General features: G+C 57.5%; 1 protein-coding gene across 2 annotated transcripts; it reads left to right on the forward strand.

The window, feature by feature from the left end:
• The first annotated feature begins 909 nt into the window (after nt 1-909).
• Nucleotides 910-18,365, forward strand: LOC142258457 (protein S100-A10-like). 2 transcript variants are annotated; one of them, XM_075331064.1, is made up of 3 exons: nt 910-1,063; nt 17,011-17,165; nt 18,075-18,365. In XM_075331064.1, exons 1-3 carry the CDS (start codon nt 925-927, stop codon nt 18,228-18,230), a joined length of 450 nt encoding a protein of 149 aa, XP_075187179.1. In that variant the 5' UTR covers nt 910-924; the 3' UTR covers nt 18,231-18,365. The 2 variants fall into 2 exon arrangements, with proteins under 2 accessions (XP_075187179.1, XP_075187180.1); XM_075331065.1 differs by lacking the exon at nt 910-1,063 and adding an exon at nt 14,143-14,185.

Raw genomic sequence — 18,365 nt, forward strand, 5'->3', positions numbered from 1 at the left:
TGCTGCGGGGCTCAGCTCACACAGGATTGTCTACACTGGACACAACTGCAACAAACCCCCAGCTGTGAGAAGTCAGGGCAGGATTTCTGCTTCTGGATGGGAGCAAAAGTGTTACTGTTTTACTGACAGCAAGCAGAGATCTTGGAAATGGTGAGGGATGGAAACACAAAGCCTCCCCCGCCCAGCATCGGCCTCCCCCGCCCAGCATCGGCCTCACCCGCCCAGCATCGGCCTCCCCCGCCCAGCATCGGCCTCCCCCGCCCAGCATCGGCCTCCCCCGCCCAGCATCGGCCTCCCCCGCCCAGCATCGGCCTCCCCCGCCCAGCATCGGCCTCCCCCGCCCAGCATCGGCCTCCCCCGCCCAGCATCGGCCTCCCCCGCCCAGCATCGGCCTCCCCCGCCCAGCATCGGCCTCCCCCGCCCAGCATCGGCCTCCCCCGCCCAGCATCGGCCTCCCCCGCCCAGCATCGGCCTCACCCGCCCAGCATCGGCCTCACCCGCCCAGCATCGGCCTCCCCCGCCCAGCATCGGCCTCCCCCGCCCAGCATCGGCCTCCCCCGCCCAGCATCGGCCTCACCCGCCCAGCATCGGCCTCCCCCGCCCAGCATCGGCCTCACCCGCCCAGCATCGGCCTCCCCCGCCCAGCATCGGCCTCCCCCGCCCAGCATCGGCCTCCCCCGCCCAGCATCGGCCTCCCCCGCCCAGCATCGGCCTCCCCCGCCCAGCATCGGCCTCCCCCGCCCAGCATCGGCCTCACCCGCCCAGCATCGGCCTCACCCGCCCAGCATCGGCCTCCCCCGCCCAGCATCGGCCTCCCCCGCCCAGCATCGGCCTCCCCCGCCCAGCATCGGCCTCACCCGCCCAGCATCGGCCTCCCCCGCCCAGCATCGGCCTCACAGCCGGGGAGGGGGGACATTCCTGGCCATGAGGGCGGGAGGGGGCAGTGACTGGCAGCAGCCTCATATTTCAGGGGCGGCTCTGCTGCTGGGAGTTCCTGTCTCCAGAATCTGCAGCCTGTGTACTCCTCACTACCAGCAGGACCCACTGCCAGCAGCAGCCCCAGGTGAGCACCGCCACCCTCCTGCCACAGGGCACACAGCCACCGCCCTGCTGTACCCCTCCAGAGCCACAGAGCTGACACTCTAACCACAGAGACGCTGTGCCAGGGTCACCCAGACCCTCCATATTACCACCGGACCACAGAGCTGACACTCTAACCACAGAGACGCTGTGCCAGGGTCACACAGACCCTCCATATTACCACCGGACCACAGAGCTGACACTCTAACCACAGAGACGCTGTGCCAGGGTCACCCAGACCCTCCATAATACCACCGGACCACAGAGCTGACACTCTAACCACAGAGACGCTGTGCCAGGGTCACCCAGACCCTCCATAATGCCACCGGGCCACAGAGCTGACACTCTAACCACAGAGACGCTGTGCCAGGGTCACACAGACCCTCCATATTACCACCGGACCACAGAGCTGACACTCTAACCACAGAGACGCTGTGCCAGGGTCACACAGACCCTCCATAATACCACCGGGCCACAGAGCTGACACTCTAACCACAGAGACGCTGTGCCAGGGTCACCCAGACCCTCCATAATGCCACCGGACCACAGAGCTGACACTCTAACCACAGAGACGCTGTGCCAGGGTCACACAGACCCTCCATATTACCACCGGACCACAGAGCTGACACTCTAACCACAGAGACGCTGTGCCAGGGTCACCCAGACCCTCCATAATACCACCGGACCACAGAGCTGACACTCTAACCACAGAGACGCTGTGCCAGGGTCACCCAGACCCTCCATAATGCCACCGGGCCACAGAGCTGACACTCTAACCACAGAGACACTGTGCCAGGGTCACCCAGACCCTCCATATTACCACCGGACCACAGAGCTGACACTCTAACCACAGAGACGCTGTGCCAGGGTCACACAGACCCTCCATAATACCACCGGGCCACAGAGCTGACACTCTAACCACAGAGACGCTGTGCCAGGGTCACCCAGACCCTCCATAATGCCACCGGGCCACAGAGCTGACACTCTAACCACAGAGACGCTGTGCCAGGGTCACCCAGACCCTCCATAATACCACCGGGCCACAGAGCTGACACTCTAACCACAGAGACGCTGTGCCAGGGTCACCCAGACCCTCCATAATACCACCGGGCCACAGAGCTGACACTCTAACCACAGAGACGCTGTGCCAGGGTCACCCAGACCCTCCATAATACCACCGGGCCACAGAGCTGACACTCTAACCACAGAGACGCTGTGCCAGGGTCACCCAGACCCTCCATAATGCCACCGGGCCACAGAGCTGACACTCTAACCACAGAGACGCTGTGCCAGGGTCACCCAGACCCTCCATAATACCACCGGGCCACAGAGCTGACACTCTAACCACAGAGACGCTGTGCCAGGGTCACCCAGACCCTCCATAATACCACCGGGCCACAGAGCTGACACTCTAACCACAGAGACGCTGTGCCAGGGTCACCCAGACCCTCCATAATGCCACCGGGCCACAGAGCTGACACTCTAACCACAGAGACGCTGTGCCAGGGTCACCCAGACCCTCCATAATACCACCAGGCCACAGAGCTGACACTCTAACCACAGAACTGACACACAGAGACGGAGCGCCAGCTGTGCCAGGCACGCCCAGATCCTGCACATTGCTACCGGGCCACAGAGCTGACACTCTAATCACAGGCACAAAGAGACAGATCCCCAGCCCTTGCTCCCTGGAATTGTAGTTCATCCATAGAGCTGGAGGGGAGTCCAGATACAAGGAACCAGGGACCCCTAATATATGGCACAAGGGGCAGATACAATGTGACATATAGACCCCGGAACCCTAGTGTATACATCGGAGCAGATATAACGTGTGGATACAGTGGGATGTGGATACAGTGGGATGTGGATGCAGTGTGATGTGGATACAGTGGGATGTGGATGCAGTGGGATGTGGATACAGTGGGATGTGGATACAGTGGGATGTAGATACAGTGGGATGAGGATACAGTGGGATGAGGATACAGTGGGATGAGGATACAGTGGGATGAGGATACAGTGTGATGAGGATACAGTGTGATGTGGATACAGTGTGATGTGGATACAGTGTGATGTGGATACAGTGGGATGTGGATACAGTGGGATGTGGATGCAGTGTGATGTGGATGCAGTGTGATGTGGATGCAGTGGGATGTGGATACAGTGGGATGTGGATACAGTGGGATGTGGATACAGTGGGATGTAGATACAGTGGGATGAGGATACAGTGTGATGTGGATACAGTGTGATGTGGATACAGTGTGATGTTGATACAGTGGGATGTTGATACAGTGGGATGTGGATACAGTGGGATGTGGATACAGTGGGATGTTGATACAGTGTGATGTGGATACAGTGTGATGTGGATACAGTGGGATGTGGATACAGTGGGATGTGGATACAGTGGGATGTGGATACAGTGTGATGAGGATACAGTGGGATGTGGATACAGTGGGATGTTGATACAGTGGGATGTGGATACAGTGTGATGTGGATACAGTGTGATGTGGATACAGTGTGATGAGGATACAGTGTGATGTGGATACAGTGGGATGTGGATACAGTGTGATGTGGATACAGTGTGATGAGGATACAGTGTGATGAGGATACAGTGTGATGTGGATACAGTGTGATGAGGATACAGTGTGATGAGGATACAGTGTGATGTGGATACAGTGTGATGTGGATACAGTGTGATGAGGATACAGTGTGATGTGGATACAGTGTGATGTGGATACAGTGTGATGTGGATACAGTGTGATGTGGATACAGTGTGATGAGGATACAGTGTGATGAGGATACAGTGTGATGTGGATACAGTGTATGGCACTGAAGCCAGTTCTCAAGCTGTGACTCTTCATCATGATGTTGGGGTGTTTCGGGACAGATGTGGGGTGTGGAGCTTCTCTGTGAAGCCATCATGTGACCGTAGGATATACAGAGGACTGAGGGACCACCGCACTGGTACATTTTCCTCTTTCCAGTGGTGGTTCTTGACCCCAGGGCTGTTGGCAAGGGTACATCTTCCTCTTCCCTGCGCTGGGTCTCTGCCCGGGGCCCTCTGCACAGGTACATCTTCCTCTTCCCTGCGCTGGGTCTCTGCCCGGGGCCCTCTGCACAGGTACATCTTCCTCTTCCCTGCGCTGGGTCTCTGCCCGCGGCCCTCTGCACAGGTACATCTTCCTCTTCCCTGTGCTGGGTCTCTGCCCGGGGCCCTCTGCACAGGTACATCTTCCTCTTCCCTGCGCTTGGACTCTGCCCGGGGCCCTCTGCACAGGTACATCTTCCTCTTCCCTGCGCTGGGTCTCTGCCTGGGGCCCTCTGCACAGGTACATCTTCCTCTTCCCTGCGCTGGGTCTCTGCCTGGGCCCCTCTGCATAGGTAAATCTTCCTCTTCCCTTTGCTGGGTCTCTGCCCGGGGCCCTCTGCACAGGTACATCTTCCTCTTCCCTGCGCTGGGTCTCTGCCCGGGGCCCTCTGCACAGGTACATCTTCCTCTTCCCTGCGCTTGGACTCTGCCCGGGGCCCTCTGCACAGGTACATCTTCCTCTTCCCTGCGCTGGGTCTCTGCCCGGGGCCCTCTGCACAGGTACATCTTCCTCTTCCCTGCGCTTGGACTCTGCCCGGGGCCCTCTGCACAGGTACATCTTCCTCTTCCCTGCGCTGGATCTCTGCCTGGGGCCCTCTGCATAGGTACATCTTCCTCTTCCCTGCGCAGGGTCTCTGCCCGGGGCCCTCTGCACAGGTACATCTTCCTCTTCCCTGTGCTGGGTCTCTGCCTGGGGCCCTCTGCATAGGTACATCTTCCTCTTCCCTGCGCTGGGTCTCTGCCCGGGGCCCTCTGCACAGGTACATCTTCCTCTTCCCTGCGCTTGGTCTCTGCCCGGGGCCCTATGCACAGGTACATCTTCCTCTTCCCTGCGCTGGGTCTCTGCCCGGGGCCCTCTGCACAGGTACATCTTCCTCTTCCCTGCGCTGGGTCTCTGCCCGGGGCTCTCTGCACAGGTACATCTTCCCCTTCGCTGCGCTGGGTCTATGCCCGTGGCCCTCTGCACAGGTACATCTTCCTCTTCCCTGCGCTGGGTCTCTGCCCAGGGCCCTCCGCACAGGTACATCTTCCTCTTCCCTGCGCTGGGTTTCTGCCCGGGGCTCTCTGCACAGGTACATCTTCCCCTTCGCTGCGCTGGGTCTCTGCCCGGGGCCCTCTGCACAGGTACATCTTCCTCTTCCCTGCGTTGGATCTCTGCCTGGGGCCCTCTGCATAGGTACATCTTCCTCTTCCCTGCGCTGGGTCTCTGCCCGGGGCCCTTTGCACATGTACATCTTCCTCTTCCCTGCGCTGGGTCTCTGCCCGGGGCCCTCTGCACAGGTACATCTTCCTCTTCCCTGCGCTGGGTCTCTGCCCGGGGCCCTCTGCACAGGTACATCTTCCTCTTCCCTGCGCTGGGTCTCTGCCCGGGGATCTCTGCACAGGTACATCTTCCTCTTCCCTGCTCTGGGTCTCTGCCCGGGTCCTCTGCATAGGTACATCTTCCTCTGCCCGGGGCTCTCTGCACAGGAACATCTTCCCCTTCGCTGCGCTGGGTCTCTGCCCGGGTCCTCTGCATAAGTACATCTTCCTCTGCCCGGGGCCCTCTGCACAGGAACATCTTCCCCTTCGCTGCGCTGGGTCTCTGCCCGGGTCCTCTGCATAGGTACATCTTCCTCTGCCCGGGGCTCTCTGCACAGGAACATCTTCCCCTTCGCTGCGCTGGGTCTCTGCCCGGGTCCTCTGCATAGGTACATCTTCCTCTGCCCGGGGCTCTCTGCACAGGAACATCTTCCCCTTCGCTGCGCTGGGTCTCTGCCCGGGTCCTCTGCATAGGTACATCTTCCTCTGCCCGGGGCCCTCTGCACAGGTACATCTTCCCCTTCGCTGCGCTGGGTCTCTGCCCGGGTCCTCTGCATAGGTACATCTTCCTCTGCCCGGGGCCCTCTGCACAGTCTGAGATCCTGGTAGGTGCAGGCCCACCCTACAGGGGCCCCTGTTCCCATGCTATTAGCGCAGGGCGTGGCTGTGGTGAGTGGATTGGTGGCTCCGGGTCCGGAGTCCGGGCACATCACACCTTCCTCCGGTGTATCCACGCCTCAGCCGCTCCCTTCCTCGGATTCTGGGACACATCCCAGGACATGTAGAAAACCTCACTATAAGGTCCGGGGTAATCATGCCGCTATCTGTGTGTCCGGACATTAAGTTGCTCTTGATACAACATTGGCACTGCACAGTATATTATTCACGCTGGTGGTGGCACTATATAGCATTGTTATTTATGCAGCTGTATGGCAGTATTATTTGGGCACCGTACTATGTGACGCTGTCAGCCTCCATATCTGATGATATCATGGCGTCACTGTCTAATATATCCACGTGGGTTCAGGAGAGGTGACCTGATAATCTCACCAGTGACCCCACCCCGGGACTCGGGAGACAAAGACGTCTCTGTCTTAAAGTTCACAGGGAGGAACGTGAGAAGATAAAAACTATAACAAGGATTGTAGAGACTGGATCCATTGTAGCAAAGCCTCAGCTGTGAGCAGTCCTGTGGGGTAGAGTGGGCTGTATGAGTGGGGTGTGGGGAGCAGTACTGTGGGGTAGAGTGGGCTGCATGAGTGGGGTGTGGGGAGCAGTACTGTGGGGTATAGTGGGCTGCATGAGTGGGGTGTGGGGAGCAGTCCTGTGGGGTATAGTGGGCTGTATGAGTGGGGTGTGGTGAGCAGTACTGTGGGGTAGAGTGGGCTGTATGAGTGGGGTGTGGGGAGCAGTACTGTGGGGTGTAGTGGGCTGCATGAGTGGGGTGTGGGGAGCAGTACTGTGGGGTAGAGTGGGCTGCATGAGTGGGGTGTGGGGAGCAGTACTGTGGGGTAGAGTGGGCTGCATGAGTGGGGTGTGGGGAGCAGTCCTGTGGGGTATAGTGGGCTGCATGAGTGGGGTGTGGGGAGCAGTCCTGTGGGGTATAGTGGGCTGCATGAGTGGGGTGTGGGGAGCAGTCCTGTGGGGTATAGTGGGCTGCATGAGTGGGGTGTGGGGAGCAGTCCTGTGGGGTATAGTGGGCTGCATGAGTGGGGTGTGGGGAGCAGTACTGTGAGGTAGAGTGGGCTGTATGAGTGGGGTGTGGGGAGCAGTACTGTGGGGTGTAGTGGGCTGCATGAGTGGGGTGTGGAGAGCAGTACTGTGGGGTAGAGTGGGCTGCATGAGTGGGGTGTGGGGAGCAGTACTGTGGGGTATAGTGGGCTGCATGAGTGGGGTGTGGGGAGCAGTCCTGTGGGGTATAGTGGGCTGCATGAGTGGGGTGTGGGGAGCAGTACTGTGGGGTAGAGTGGGCTGTATGAGTGGGGTGTGGGGAGAAGTACTGTGGGGTGTAGTGGGCTGCATGAGTGGGGTGTGGGGAGCAGTACTGTGGGGTGTAGTGGGCTGCATGAGTGGGGTGTGGGGAGCAGTACTGTGGGGTGTAGTGGGGTGTGGTGAGCAGTCCTGTGGGGTGTAGTGGGCTGCATGAGTGGGGTGTGGGGAGCAGTCCTGTGGGGTAGAGTGGGCTGCATGAGTGGGGTGTGGGGAGCAGTCCTGTGGGGTGTAGTGGGCTGCATGAGTGGGGTGTGGGGAGCAGTCCTGTGGGGTGTAGTGGGCTTTATGAGTGGGGTGTGGTGAGCAGTCCTGTGGGGTGTAGTGGGCTGCATGAGTGGGGTGTGGGGAGCAGTCCTGTGGGGTAGAGTGGGCTGCATGAGTGGGGTGTGGTGAGCAGTCCTGTGGGGTGTAGTGGGCTGCATGAGTGGGGTGTGGTGAGCAGTCCTGTGGGGTGTAGTGGGCTGCATGAGTGGGGTGTGGCGAGCAGTTCTGTGGGGTAGAGTGGGCTGCATGAGTGGGGTGTGGGGAGCAGTCCTGTGGGGTAGAGTGGGCTGCATGAGTGGGGTGTGGGGAGCAGTCCTGTGGGGTAGAGTGGGCTGCATGAGTGGGGTGTGGCGAGCAGTTCTGTGGGGTAGAGTGGGCTGCATGAGTGGGGTGTGGGGAGCAGTCCTGTGGGGTAGAGTGGGCTGCATGAGTGGGGTGTGGGGAGCAGTCCTGTGGGGTAGAGTGGGCTGCATGAGTGGGGTGTGGCGAGCAGTACTGTGGGGTAGAGGGGGCTGCATGAGTGGGGTGTGGGGAGCAGTACTGTGGGGTAGAGTGGGCTGTATGAGTGGGGTGTGGGGAGCAGTACTGTGGGGTAGAGTGGGCTGCATGAGTGGGGTGTGGGGAGCAGTACTGTGGGGTAGAGTGGGCTGTATGAGTGGGGTGTGGCGAGCAGTACTGTGCGGTGTAGTGGGCTGTATGAGTGGGGTGTGGGGAGCAGTCCTGTGGGGTATAGTGGGCTGCATGAGTGGGGTGTGGGGAGCAGTACTGTGGGGTATAGTGGGCTGCATGAGTGGGGTGTGGGGAGCAGTCCTGTGGGGTATAGTGGGCTGCATGAGTGGGGTGTGGGGAGCAGTCCTGTGGGGTATAGTGGGCTGCATGAGTGGGGTGTGGGGAGCAGTACTGTGAGGTAGAGTGGGCTGTATGAGTGGGGTGTGGGGAGCAGTACTGTGGGGTGTAGTGGGCTGCATGAGTGGGGTGTGGGGAGCAGTACTGTGGGGTAGAGTGGGCTGCATGAGTGGAGTGTGGGGAGCAGTACTGTGGGGTATAGTGGGCTGCATGAGTGGGGTGTGGGGAGCAGTCCTGTGGGGTATAGTGGGCTGCATGAGTGGGGTGTGGGGAGCAGTACTGTGGGGTAGAGTGGGCTGTATGAGTGGGGTGTGGGGAGAAGTACTGTGGGGTGTAGTGGGCTGCATGAGTGGGGTGTGGGGAGCAGTACTGTGGGGTGTAGTGGGCTGCATGAGTGGGGTGTGGGGAGCAGTACTGTGGGGTGTAGTGGGGTGTGGTGAGCAGTCCTGTGGGGTGTAGTGGGCTGCATGAGTGGGGTGTGGGGAGCAGTCCTGTGGGGTAGAGTGGGCTGCATGAGTGGGGTGTGGGGAGCAGTCCTGTGGGGTGTAGTGGGCTGTATGAGTGGGGTGTGGTGAGCAGTCCTGTGGGGTGTAGTGGGCTGCATGAGTGGGGTGTGGGGAGCAGTCCTGTGGGGTAGAGTGGGCTGCATGAGTGGGGTGTGGTGAGCAGTCCTGTGGGGTGTAGTGGGCTGCATGAGTGGGGTGTGGCGAGCAGTTCTGTGGGGTAGAGTGGGCTGCATGAGTGGGGTGTGGGGAGCAGTACTGTGGGGTAGAGTGGGCTGTATGAGTGGGGTGTGGTGAGCAGTCCTGTGGGGTGTAGTGGGCTGCATGAGTGGGGTGTGGGGAGCAGTCCTGTGGGGTAGAGTGGGCTGCATGAGTGGGGTGTGGGGAGCAGTCCTGTGGGGTAGAGTGGGCTGCATGAGTGGGGTGTGGCGAGCAGTACTGTGGGGTAGAGTGGGCTGCATGAGTGGGGTGTGGGGAGCAGTACTGTGGGGTATAGTGGGCTGCATGAGTGGGGTGTGGGGAGCAGTCCTGTGGGGTGTAGTGGGCTGCATGAGTGGGGTGTGGGGAGCAGTACTGTGGGGTATAGTGGGCTGCATGAGTGGGGTGTGGGGAGCAGTCCTGTGGGGTAGAGTGGGCTGTATGAGTGGGGTGTGGGGAGCAGTCCTGTGGGGTGTAGTGGGCTGTATGAGTGGGGTGTGGGGAGCAGTACTGTGGGGTGTAGTGGGCTGTATGAGTGGGGTGTGGGGAGCAGTACTGTGGGGTGTAGTGGGCTGTATGAGTGGGGTGTGGGGAGCAGTACTGTGGGGTATAGTGGGCTGCATGAGTGGGGTGTGGGGAGCAGTACTGTGGGGTGTAGTGGGCTGCATGAGTGGGGTGTGGGGAGCAGTCCTGTGGGGTAGAGTGGGCTGCATGAGTGGGGAGCAGTCCTGTGGGGTAGAGTGGGCTGTATGAGTGGGGTGTGGGGAGCAGTACTGTGGGGTATAGTGGGCTGCATGAGTGGGGTGTGGGGAGCAGTACTGTGGGGTGTAGTGGGCTGCATGAGTGGGGTGTGGGGAGCAGTCCTGTGGAGTAGAGTGGGCTGCATGAGTGGGGTGTGGGGAGCAGTCCTGTGTGGTAGAGTGGGCTGCATGAGTGGGGTGTGGGGAGCAGTCCTGTGGGGTAGAGTGGGCTGCATGAGTGGGGTGTGGGGAGCAGTCCTGTGGGGTATAGTGGGCTGTATGAGTGGGGTGTGGTGAGCAGTACTGTGGGGTGTAGTGGGCTGTATGAGTGGGGTGTGGGGAGCAGTACTGTGGGGTGTAGTGGGCTGCATGAGTGGGGTGTGGGGAGCAGTACTGTGGGGTGTAGTGGGCTGCATGAGTGGGGTGTGGGGAGCAGTACTGTGGGGTGTAGTGGGCTGCATGAGTGGGGTGTGGGGAGCAGTACTGTGGGGTGTAGTGGGCTGCATGAGTGGGGTGTGGGGAGCAGTACTGTGGGGTGTAGTGGGCTGCATGAGTGGGGTGTGGGGAGCAGTACTGTGGGGTATAGTGGGCTGTATGAGTGGGGTGTGGGGAGCAGTATTGTGGGGTATAGTGGGCTGCATGAGTGGGGTGTGGGGAGCAGTCCTGTGGGGTGTAGTGAGCTGTATGAGTGGGGTGTGGGGAGCAGTACTGTGGGGTGTAGTGGGCTGTATGAGTGGGGTGTGGGGAGCAGTACTGTGGGGTAGAGTGGGCTGTATGAGTGGGGTGTGGGGAGCAGTATTGTGGGGTATAGTGGGCTGCATGAGTGGGGTGTGGGGAGCAGTCCTGTGGGGTGTAGTGAGCTGTATGAGTGGGGTGTGGGGAGCAGTACTGTGGGGTGTAGTGGGCTGTATGAGTGGGGTGTGGGGAGCAGTCCTGTGGAGTATAGTGGGCTGTATGAGTGGGGTGTGGGGAGCAGTACTGTGGGGTAGAGTGGGCTGTATGAGTGGGGTGTGGGGAGCAGTACTGTGGGGTGTAGTGGGGTGTGGGGAGCAGTCCTGACATGCCTTCATCTAGTCCCAGTACAGATCTCTGCTCGCCAGTGACCACCACTGGATTCCTACAGCTTTCAACCTCTGAGGGATAATATTTTGGTGAAACTGGTGGTGACCGTGTAATGGTCGCACGTGTCGAGGATCAGTGACCCCAAACACTAGAGAATAGGTTTGCTATGGCGGCACGATACTTCAGGGTGACATTGCAGTTGCGTGGCCCAGCATACGTGGCCCCTTGCTCCAGTTCAGTACCAGTCGCCACAATTTCATCCACACTTTTCTATCCGACCTTTACGGGCCTCAGTCCTGCCCTTCCCTTCACTATCTCTGGGTCCCCACTTAATCCCCGGCGGGGCCTGTCGTGACTCCTGGCTCCATACACAGCTGACCTAGCCACCTTCTGTCCTGGGCGGCCACCATCTTTGATCTCCCTCATAACCAGGGTCAGCACATGCTGATATTCACAATACAACTACACTTCACATCAATTAGGCGAAAAGTGAAGCAAATCTATACAAAAACAGTGTTCAGTCATTGCACTCGGCCTTCGGAGCAGGCTTCTTTGTCTTTGCTTTACAGGTCGATCACTATTGGGTACAAGTAGACAATAAGTAATATAACCATTGACAAAGGCTGTCAGTTTCTTTGGTTGCTAAGGTGATGGGAGGCTCAGTGTAGGTCTGGTTGCTAGGGCGATGGGTGGCTGACTGTTTGGTTGCTAGGGTGATGGAAGGCTCAGTCTAGGTTTGTTTGCTAGGGTTATAAAGGCTCAGTCTAGATGTGGTTGTCGGGTAGTGATGGTGGGGTTCAGTCTTTGTGTGGTTGTTGGTTGGTGATGGTGGGGTTCAGTCTACGTGTGGTTGTTGGGTGCTGATGGTGGGGTTCAGCCTAGGTGTGGTTGTTGGGTGGTGATGGTGGGGTTCAGTCTAGTTGTGGTTGTTGGGTGGTGATAGTGGGTTTAGTCTAGGTCTGGTGATGGTGGGGTTCAGTCTAGGTGTGGTTGCTGGGTGGTGATGGTGGGGTTCAGTCTAGGCGTGGTTGTTGGGTGGTGATGGTGGGGTTCAGTCTAGGCGTGGTTGTTGGGTGGTGATGGTGGGGTTCAGTCTAGGTGTGGTTGTTGGGTGGTGAATGTGGGATTCAGTCTAGGTGTGGTGTTGATGGTGGTGTTCAGTCTAGGTGTGGTTGTTGGGTGGTGATGGTGGTGTTCAGTCTAGGTGTGGTTGTTTGGTGATGGTGGGGTTCAGTCTAGTCGTGGTTGTTGGGTGGTGATGGTGGGGTTCAGTCTAGGTGTGGTTGTTGGGTGGTGATGGTGGGGTTCAGTCTAGGGGTGGTTGTTGGGTGGTGATGGTGGGGTTCAGTCTAGGCGTGGTTGTTGGGTGCTGATGGTGGGGTTCAGCCTAGGTGTGGTTGTTGGGTGGTGATGGTGGGGTTCAGTCTAGGTGTGGTTGCTGGGTGGTGATGGTGGGGTTCAGTCTAGGCGTGGTTGTTGGGTGGTGATGGTGGGGTTCAGTCTAGGCGTGGTTGTTGGGTGGTGATGGTGGGGTTCAGTCTAGGCGTGGTTGTTGGGTGGTGATACTGGGGTTCAGTCTAGGCGTGGTTGTTGGGTGGTGATGGTGGGGTTCAGTCTAGGTATGGTTGTTGGGTGGTGATCGTGGGGTTCAGTCTAGGCGTGGTTGTTGGGTGGTGATGGTGGGGTTCAGTCTAGGCGTGGTTGTTGGGTGGTGATGCTGGGGTTCAGTCTAGGCGTGGTTGTTGGGTGGTGATGGTGGGGTTCAGTCTAGGTGTGGTTGTTGGGTGGTGATGGTGGGGTTCAGTCTAGGCGTGGTTGTTGGGTGGTGATGGTGGGGTTCAGTCTAGGTGTGGTTGTTGGGTGGTGATGGTGGGGTTCAGTCTAGGCGTGGTTGTTGGGTGGTGATGGTGGGGTTCAGTCTAGGCGTGGTTGTTGGATGGTGATGCTGGGGTTCAGTCTAGGTGTGGTTGTTGGGTGGTGATGGTGGGGGTTCAGTCTAGGTGTGGTTGTTGGGTGGTGATGGTGGGGTTCAGTCTAGGCGTGGTTGTTGGGTGGTGATGGTGGGGTTCAGTCTAGGCGTGGTTGTTGGGTGGTGATGGTGGGGTTCAGTCTAGGTGTGGTTGTTGGGTGGTGATGGTGGGGTTCAGTCTAGGCGTGGTTGTTGGGTGGTGATGGTGGGGTTCAGTCTAGGTGTGGTTGTTGGGTGGTGATGGTGGGGTTCAGTCTAGGCGTGGTTGTTGGGTGGTGATGGTGGGGTTCAGTCTAGGCGTGGTTGTTGGGTGGTGATGCTGGGGTTCAGTCTAGGCGTGGTTGTTGGGTGGTGATGGTGGGGTTCAGTCTAGGTGTGGTGTTGATGGTGGGGTTCAGTCCAGGTGTGGCTGTTGGGTGGTGATGGTGGGGTTCAGTCTAGGTGTGGTTGTTGGGTGGTGATGGTGGGGATCAGTCTAGGTGTGGTTGTTGGGTGGTGATGGTGGGGTTCAGTCTAGGTGTGGTTGTTGGATGGTGATGGTGGGGTTCAGTCTAGGTGTGGTTGTTGGGTGGTGATGGTGGGGTTCAGTCTAGGTGTGGTTGTTGGGTGGTGATGGTGGGGTTCAGTCTAGGTGTGGTTGTTGGGTGGTGATGGTGGGGTTCAGTCTAGGCGTGGTTGTTGGGTGGTGATGGTGGGGTTCAGTCTAGGTGTGGTTGTTGAGTGGTGATGGTGGGGTTCAGTCTAGGCGTGGTTGTTGGGTGGTGATGGTGGGGTTCAGTCTAGGTGTGGTTGTTGAGTGGTGATGGTGGGGTTCAGTCTAGGCGTGGTTGTTGGGTGGTGATGGTGGGGTTCAGTCTAGGCGTGGTTGTTGGGTGGTGATGGTGGGGTTCAGTCTAGGCGTGGTTGTTGGGTTCACTCCGGCTTTGATTGTGTGAGCTGATGAGGGGGCCGGTGTCATGGCTTCCTCCTCTGGTGCAGGAATTCGGGGAATGCAGTGAATGTGCACTGATCTATGGACTGACGCATTGTTTTATTACAGCTGATAGAGGCCGTGTAATCTCTGTTTTCTCCGCACACACTGGTGATATCGGCCGCTCCTCCTGATAGAAGACCTTTATGTTATTGGGCAGTTGGAACACTTTTAGTAAGTTACAGCCATCACTTTGGTCTGGTTCTGATTCACAGCGATCCCATCCGGTGCCATGTCACTGCTCATAGCAACCAGTAACCGAGAACACAAACAGAGAAGGAGCTGATTTGTGGTTGCCATGGTAACACTATTGTTGTCGTAGTCAGGTTCGGCACTCCTCTCCTGAGTGGGATCTGGGCACTGCCCTGTCTCTCTGAGGGGGGCTGAGGTTGGGGGTGCACTCTTCATCTTGCTGGTTGGATACGGTGAGGGCCGGACGCATTTAGAAGCCATTTCCCATCAGAGCACATAATGGAAATGACAGCGCGCATTATCCTCCATTAAGTGTCCTCGCTGACGATGTTCTTCCTCCATCCTCTGAATAGACCTAGTAATCAATATCCAGACAGGATGAGGAGACATGACTTGTTCTGTGCAGCGTTAACCCCTGTAACCCCAGCACAAGTATCACCGGCACCGAAACATGGACGAAATCCATAGAACTTAGTCATTTTAGCCTAAGTAAGCCACTGACATACCCCACAGGCCTCATTCAGACTCCTTTTTTCCCCTCCAGATGCCTTTGCCCCATCCAGAATCCACAGTCCTCCTCCTGCAGAACCTCCTATCCCCATTCTCATCCTCCTGGAGACTGAGCTGTCCCCCCATTCTTGTCCTCCTGCAGACTGAGCTGTCCCCCCATTCTCGTCCTCCAGGAGACTGAGCTGTCCCCCCATTCTTGTCCTCCTGGAGACTGAGCTGTCCCCCATTCTCGTCCTCCTGGAGACTGAGCTGTCCCCCCATTCTCGTCCTCCTGGAGACTGAGCTGTCCCCCCATTCTCGTCCTCCTGGAGACTGAGCTGTCCCCCCATTCTCGTCCTCCTGGAGACTGAGCTGTCCCCCCATTCTCGTCCTCCTGGAGACTCAGCTGCCCCCCCATTCTTGTCCTCCTGGAGACTGAGCTGTCCCCCCATTTTCATCCTCCAGGAGACTGAGCTGTCCCCCCATTCTCGTCCTCCTGGAAACTGAGCTGTCCCCCCATTCTCGTCCTCCAGGAGACTGAGCTGTCCCCCCATTCTTGTCCTCCTGGAGACTGAGCTGTCCCCCATTCACAAGTATCACCGGCACCGAAACATGAACAAATAACTTTTTAGCCTAAAACTCACTGCCAGACCCCACAGGCCTCTTTCAGACTCCTTTTTTCCCCTCCAGATGCCTTTGCCCCATCCAGAATCCACAGTCCTCCTCCTGCAGAACCTCCTATCCCCATTCTCATCCTCCATGAGGCTGAGCTGTCCCCCCATTCTCGTCCTCCTGGAGACTGAGCTGTCCCCCCCATTCTCGTCCTCCAGGAGACTGAGCTGTCCCCCCCATTCTCGTCCTCCAGGAGACTGAGCTGTCCCCCCATTCTCGTCCTCCTGGAGACTGAGCTGTCCCCCCATTCTCGTCCTCCTGGAGACTGAGCTGTCCCCCCATTCTCGTCCTCCTGGAGACTGAGCTGTCCCCCCCCATTCTCGTCCTCCTGGAGACTGAGGTGTCCCCCCATTCTCGTCCTCCAGGAGACTGAGCTGTCCCCCCATTCTCCTTTTCAGGTAGAACCTGCTGTCCCCCATTTTTTCTGTCTCGTCCTCCTGCATACCCTGGTGTCCCCCATTATCCTTCTGGAGACATAGCTGTCCCCCCATTTTCTTCCTTTTGTATACCCAGCTGTCCCCCATTTTCTTGCTGCAGGCACAGCTGTCCCCCCATTCTCTTGCTGCAGGCACAGCTGTCCCCCCATTCTCTTGCTGCAGGCACAGCTGTCCCCCTATTCTCTTGCTGCAGGCACAGCTGTCCCCCTATTCTCTTGCTGCAGGCACAGCTGTCCCCCCATTCTCTTGCTGCAGGCACAGCTGTCCCCCCATTCTCTTGCTGCAGGCACAGCTGTCCCCCCATTCTCTTGCTGCAGGCACAGCTGTCCCCCCATTCTCTTGCTGCAGGCACAGCTGTCCCCCCATTCTCTTGCTGCAGGCACAGCTGTCCCCCCCATTCTCTTGCTGCAGGCACAGCTGTCCCCCCATTCTCTTGCTGCAGGCACAGCTGTCCCCCCATTCTCTTGCTGCAGGCACAGCTGTCCCCCCATTCTCTTGCTGCAGGCACAGCTGTCCCCCCATTCTCTTGCTGCAGGCACAGCTGTCCCCCCATTCTCTTGCTGCAGGCACAGCTGTCCCCCCATTCTCTTGCTGCAGGCACAGCTGTCCCCCTATTCTCTTGCTGCAGGCACAGCTGTCCCCCCCCCCCATTCTCTTGCTGCAGGCACAGCTGTCCCCCCCATTCTCTTGCTGCAGGCACAGCTGTCCCCCCCATTCTCTTGCTGCAGGCACAGCTATCCCCCCCCCCCATTCTCTTGCTGCAGGCACAGCTGTCCCCCATTCTCTTGCTGTAGGCACAGCTATCCCCCCCCCCATTCTCTTGCTGCAGGCACAGCTGTCCCCCAGTCTCTTGCTGCAGGCACAGCTGTCCCCCATTCTCCTCCTGCAGACCCAGGTGTCCCCCATTCTTCCCCTAATGCAGACTCAGCTGTCCTCCATGCCCTTATCCTCCTCCAATCCCCGATGTAGTGAGGCTGTGCGTTATGTATAGGTGTTACAGAGGCGTATTATATAGACTAGTCACGTGCTACAGACCGGAGACTAGAGATGTATATTTAATATACACGGATGTGGCACAAATTCCATATTGTGTCTGGTGCCACCACCCCCGCAAGGCGCCTTCTTGGCCAATGGGCCTTCATTGCCTATTGATAAATTGGACCATCCCAGGGGGTCACTGGAAGTAATGGGGTTTGTCTTCTCTTGCAGAACCTCGGAACCCAACAATCATGGTCCCCTCAGATCTGGAGCAAGCGATGGAGACCCTGATGTTCAAGTTCCATAAATATGCTGGGGACAAGAGCTACATGTCCAAGGATGACCTCCACAGGCTGATGGAGACCGAGTTCTCTGACTTCCTGAAGGTGCGTGTGCGATCATAGATGGTGATATGGAGAAGATCTGAACAATCCAGAGGGATTGTCTTAAGGGTACTTTACACAGTGCGACATCGCTAGCGATCTCATTAGCGATGTGAAATTCTAGATCGCAAGTGCGATCATTTGAGATCGCACATAGGTCATTTTATGCATGTGCGATCTCGAAAGATCGCACTTGCGATCTAGAATTTCACATAGCTAACGAGATCGCTAGCTATGTCGCACTGTGTAAAGTACCCTTTACTTGGACAACCAGTCACTGAAATGGGGTTGTATGGCTGATCAATGGAGAACCTGTGGAAGGAACTTCTCAGGATCCGATTTTGATCCATAAATTCCCCAGTACAAAGCATGGCCAGAATACATGGACGCCCTGTTGGGTGTCCATCATGGATGTTCATATATATATGAGATCTGTTGATACCGCCTCAGAGCAATCACCAGATGTCCCTGTTAATAATGTAGTGACGCCTCTATTGTTGGCTTTCGGGGACGTTTTCATAGCTGGCAGTCTACCTGTGAGTGACTCCATGAGGGCAGATCCTTAGGAACTGATGAGAACCCTCCCTGCAAGCCCCATCTTGCCCGCGATTATTTATAATCCCTCACCTCCTGTAGGTGTGACCTGCGGCAGAGGAGAGAGGGATTTACAAGCAATTACACAATCAGATATTGGGATTGTCATGTGTGGGAAATTAGAGAGAACAAAAGCACAAGTAGTCCGAAATCCGACATCTTGGATCCTTAAGTCCCCGAATAATCATTGGTCTGGTTCCCCCATATGTACATAGTGACTCCACCAGCAGAATTGTGAGCACAGCTCTGGAGTATTTGGAGTGGTAATATCTGACTTTCTTCCTCATATAACCTGATCATCATATCTTTCCCTGACAGAACCAGAATGACCCGCTGGCCGTGGATAAGATCATGAAGGATCTGGATCAGTGTCGGGATGGACGCGTCACCTTCCACAGCTACTTTTCCCTAATCGCCGGTCTGACCATCGCCTGTAATGACTTCTATTGTAAGAACATGAAGGGTAGGAAGTGAAGCCGGCCACCCCTGACCCAATGCTCTACTCGCTTATCTCGCCAGACTGCACCAAAGAGGGAGAGACCCTATCTGTCCACTCAGCTCATTCCACCCCAAAACCAAAGCCGAAATAAACACCCAAATGTTTTGTAA

This window comes from Anomaloglossus baeobatrachus, chromosome 12, assembly GCF_048569485.1.
Source record: "Anomaloglossus baeobatrachus isolate aAnoBae1 chromosome 12, aAnoBae1.hap1, whole genome shotgun sequence".
NCBI classification, from domain to species: domain Eukaryota; kingdom Metazoa; phylum Chordata; class Amphibia; order Anura; family Aromobatidae; genus Anomaloglossus; species Anomaloglossus baeobatrachus.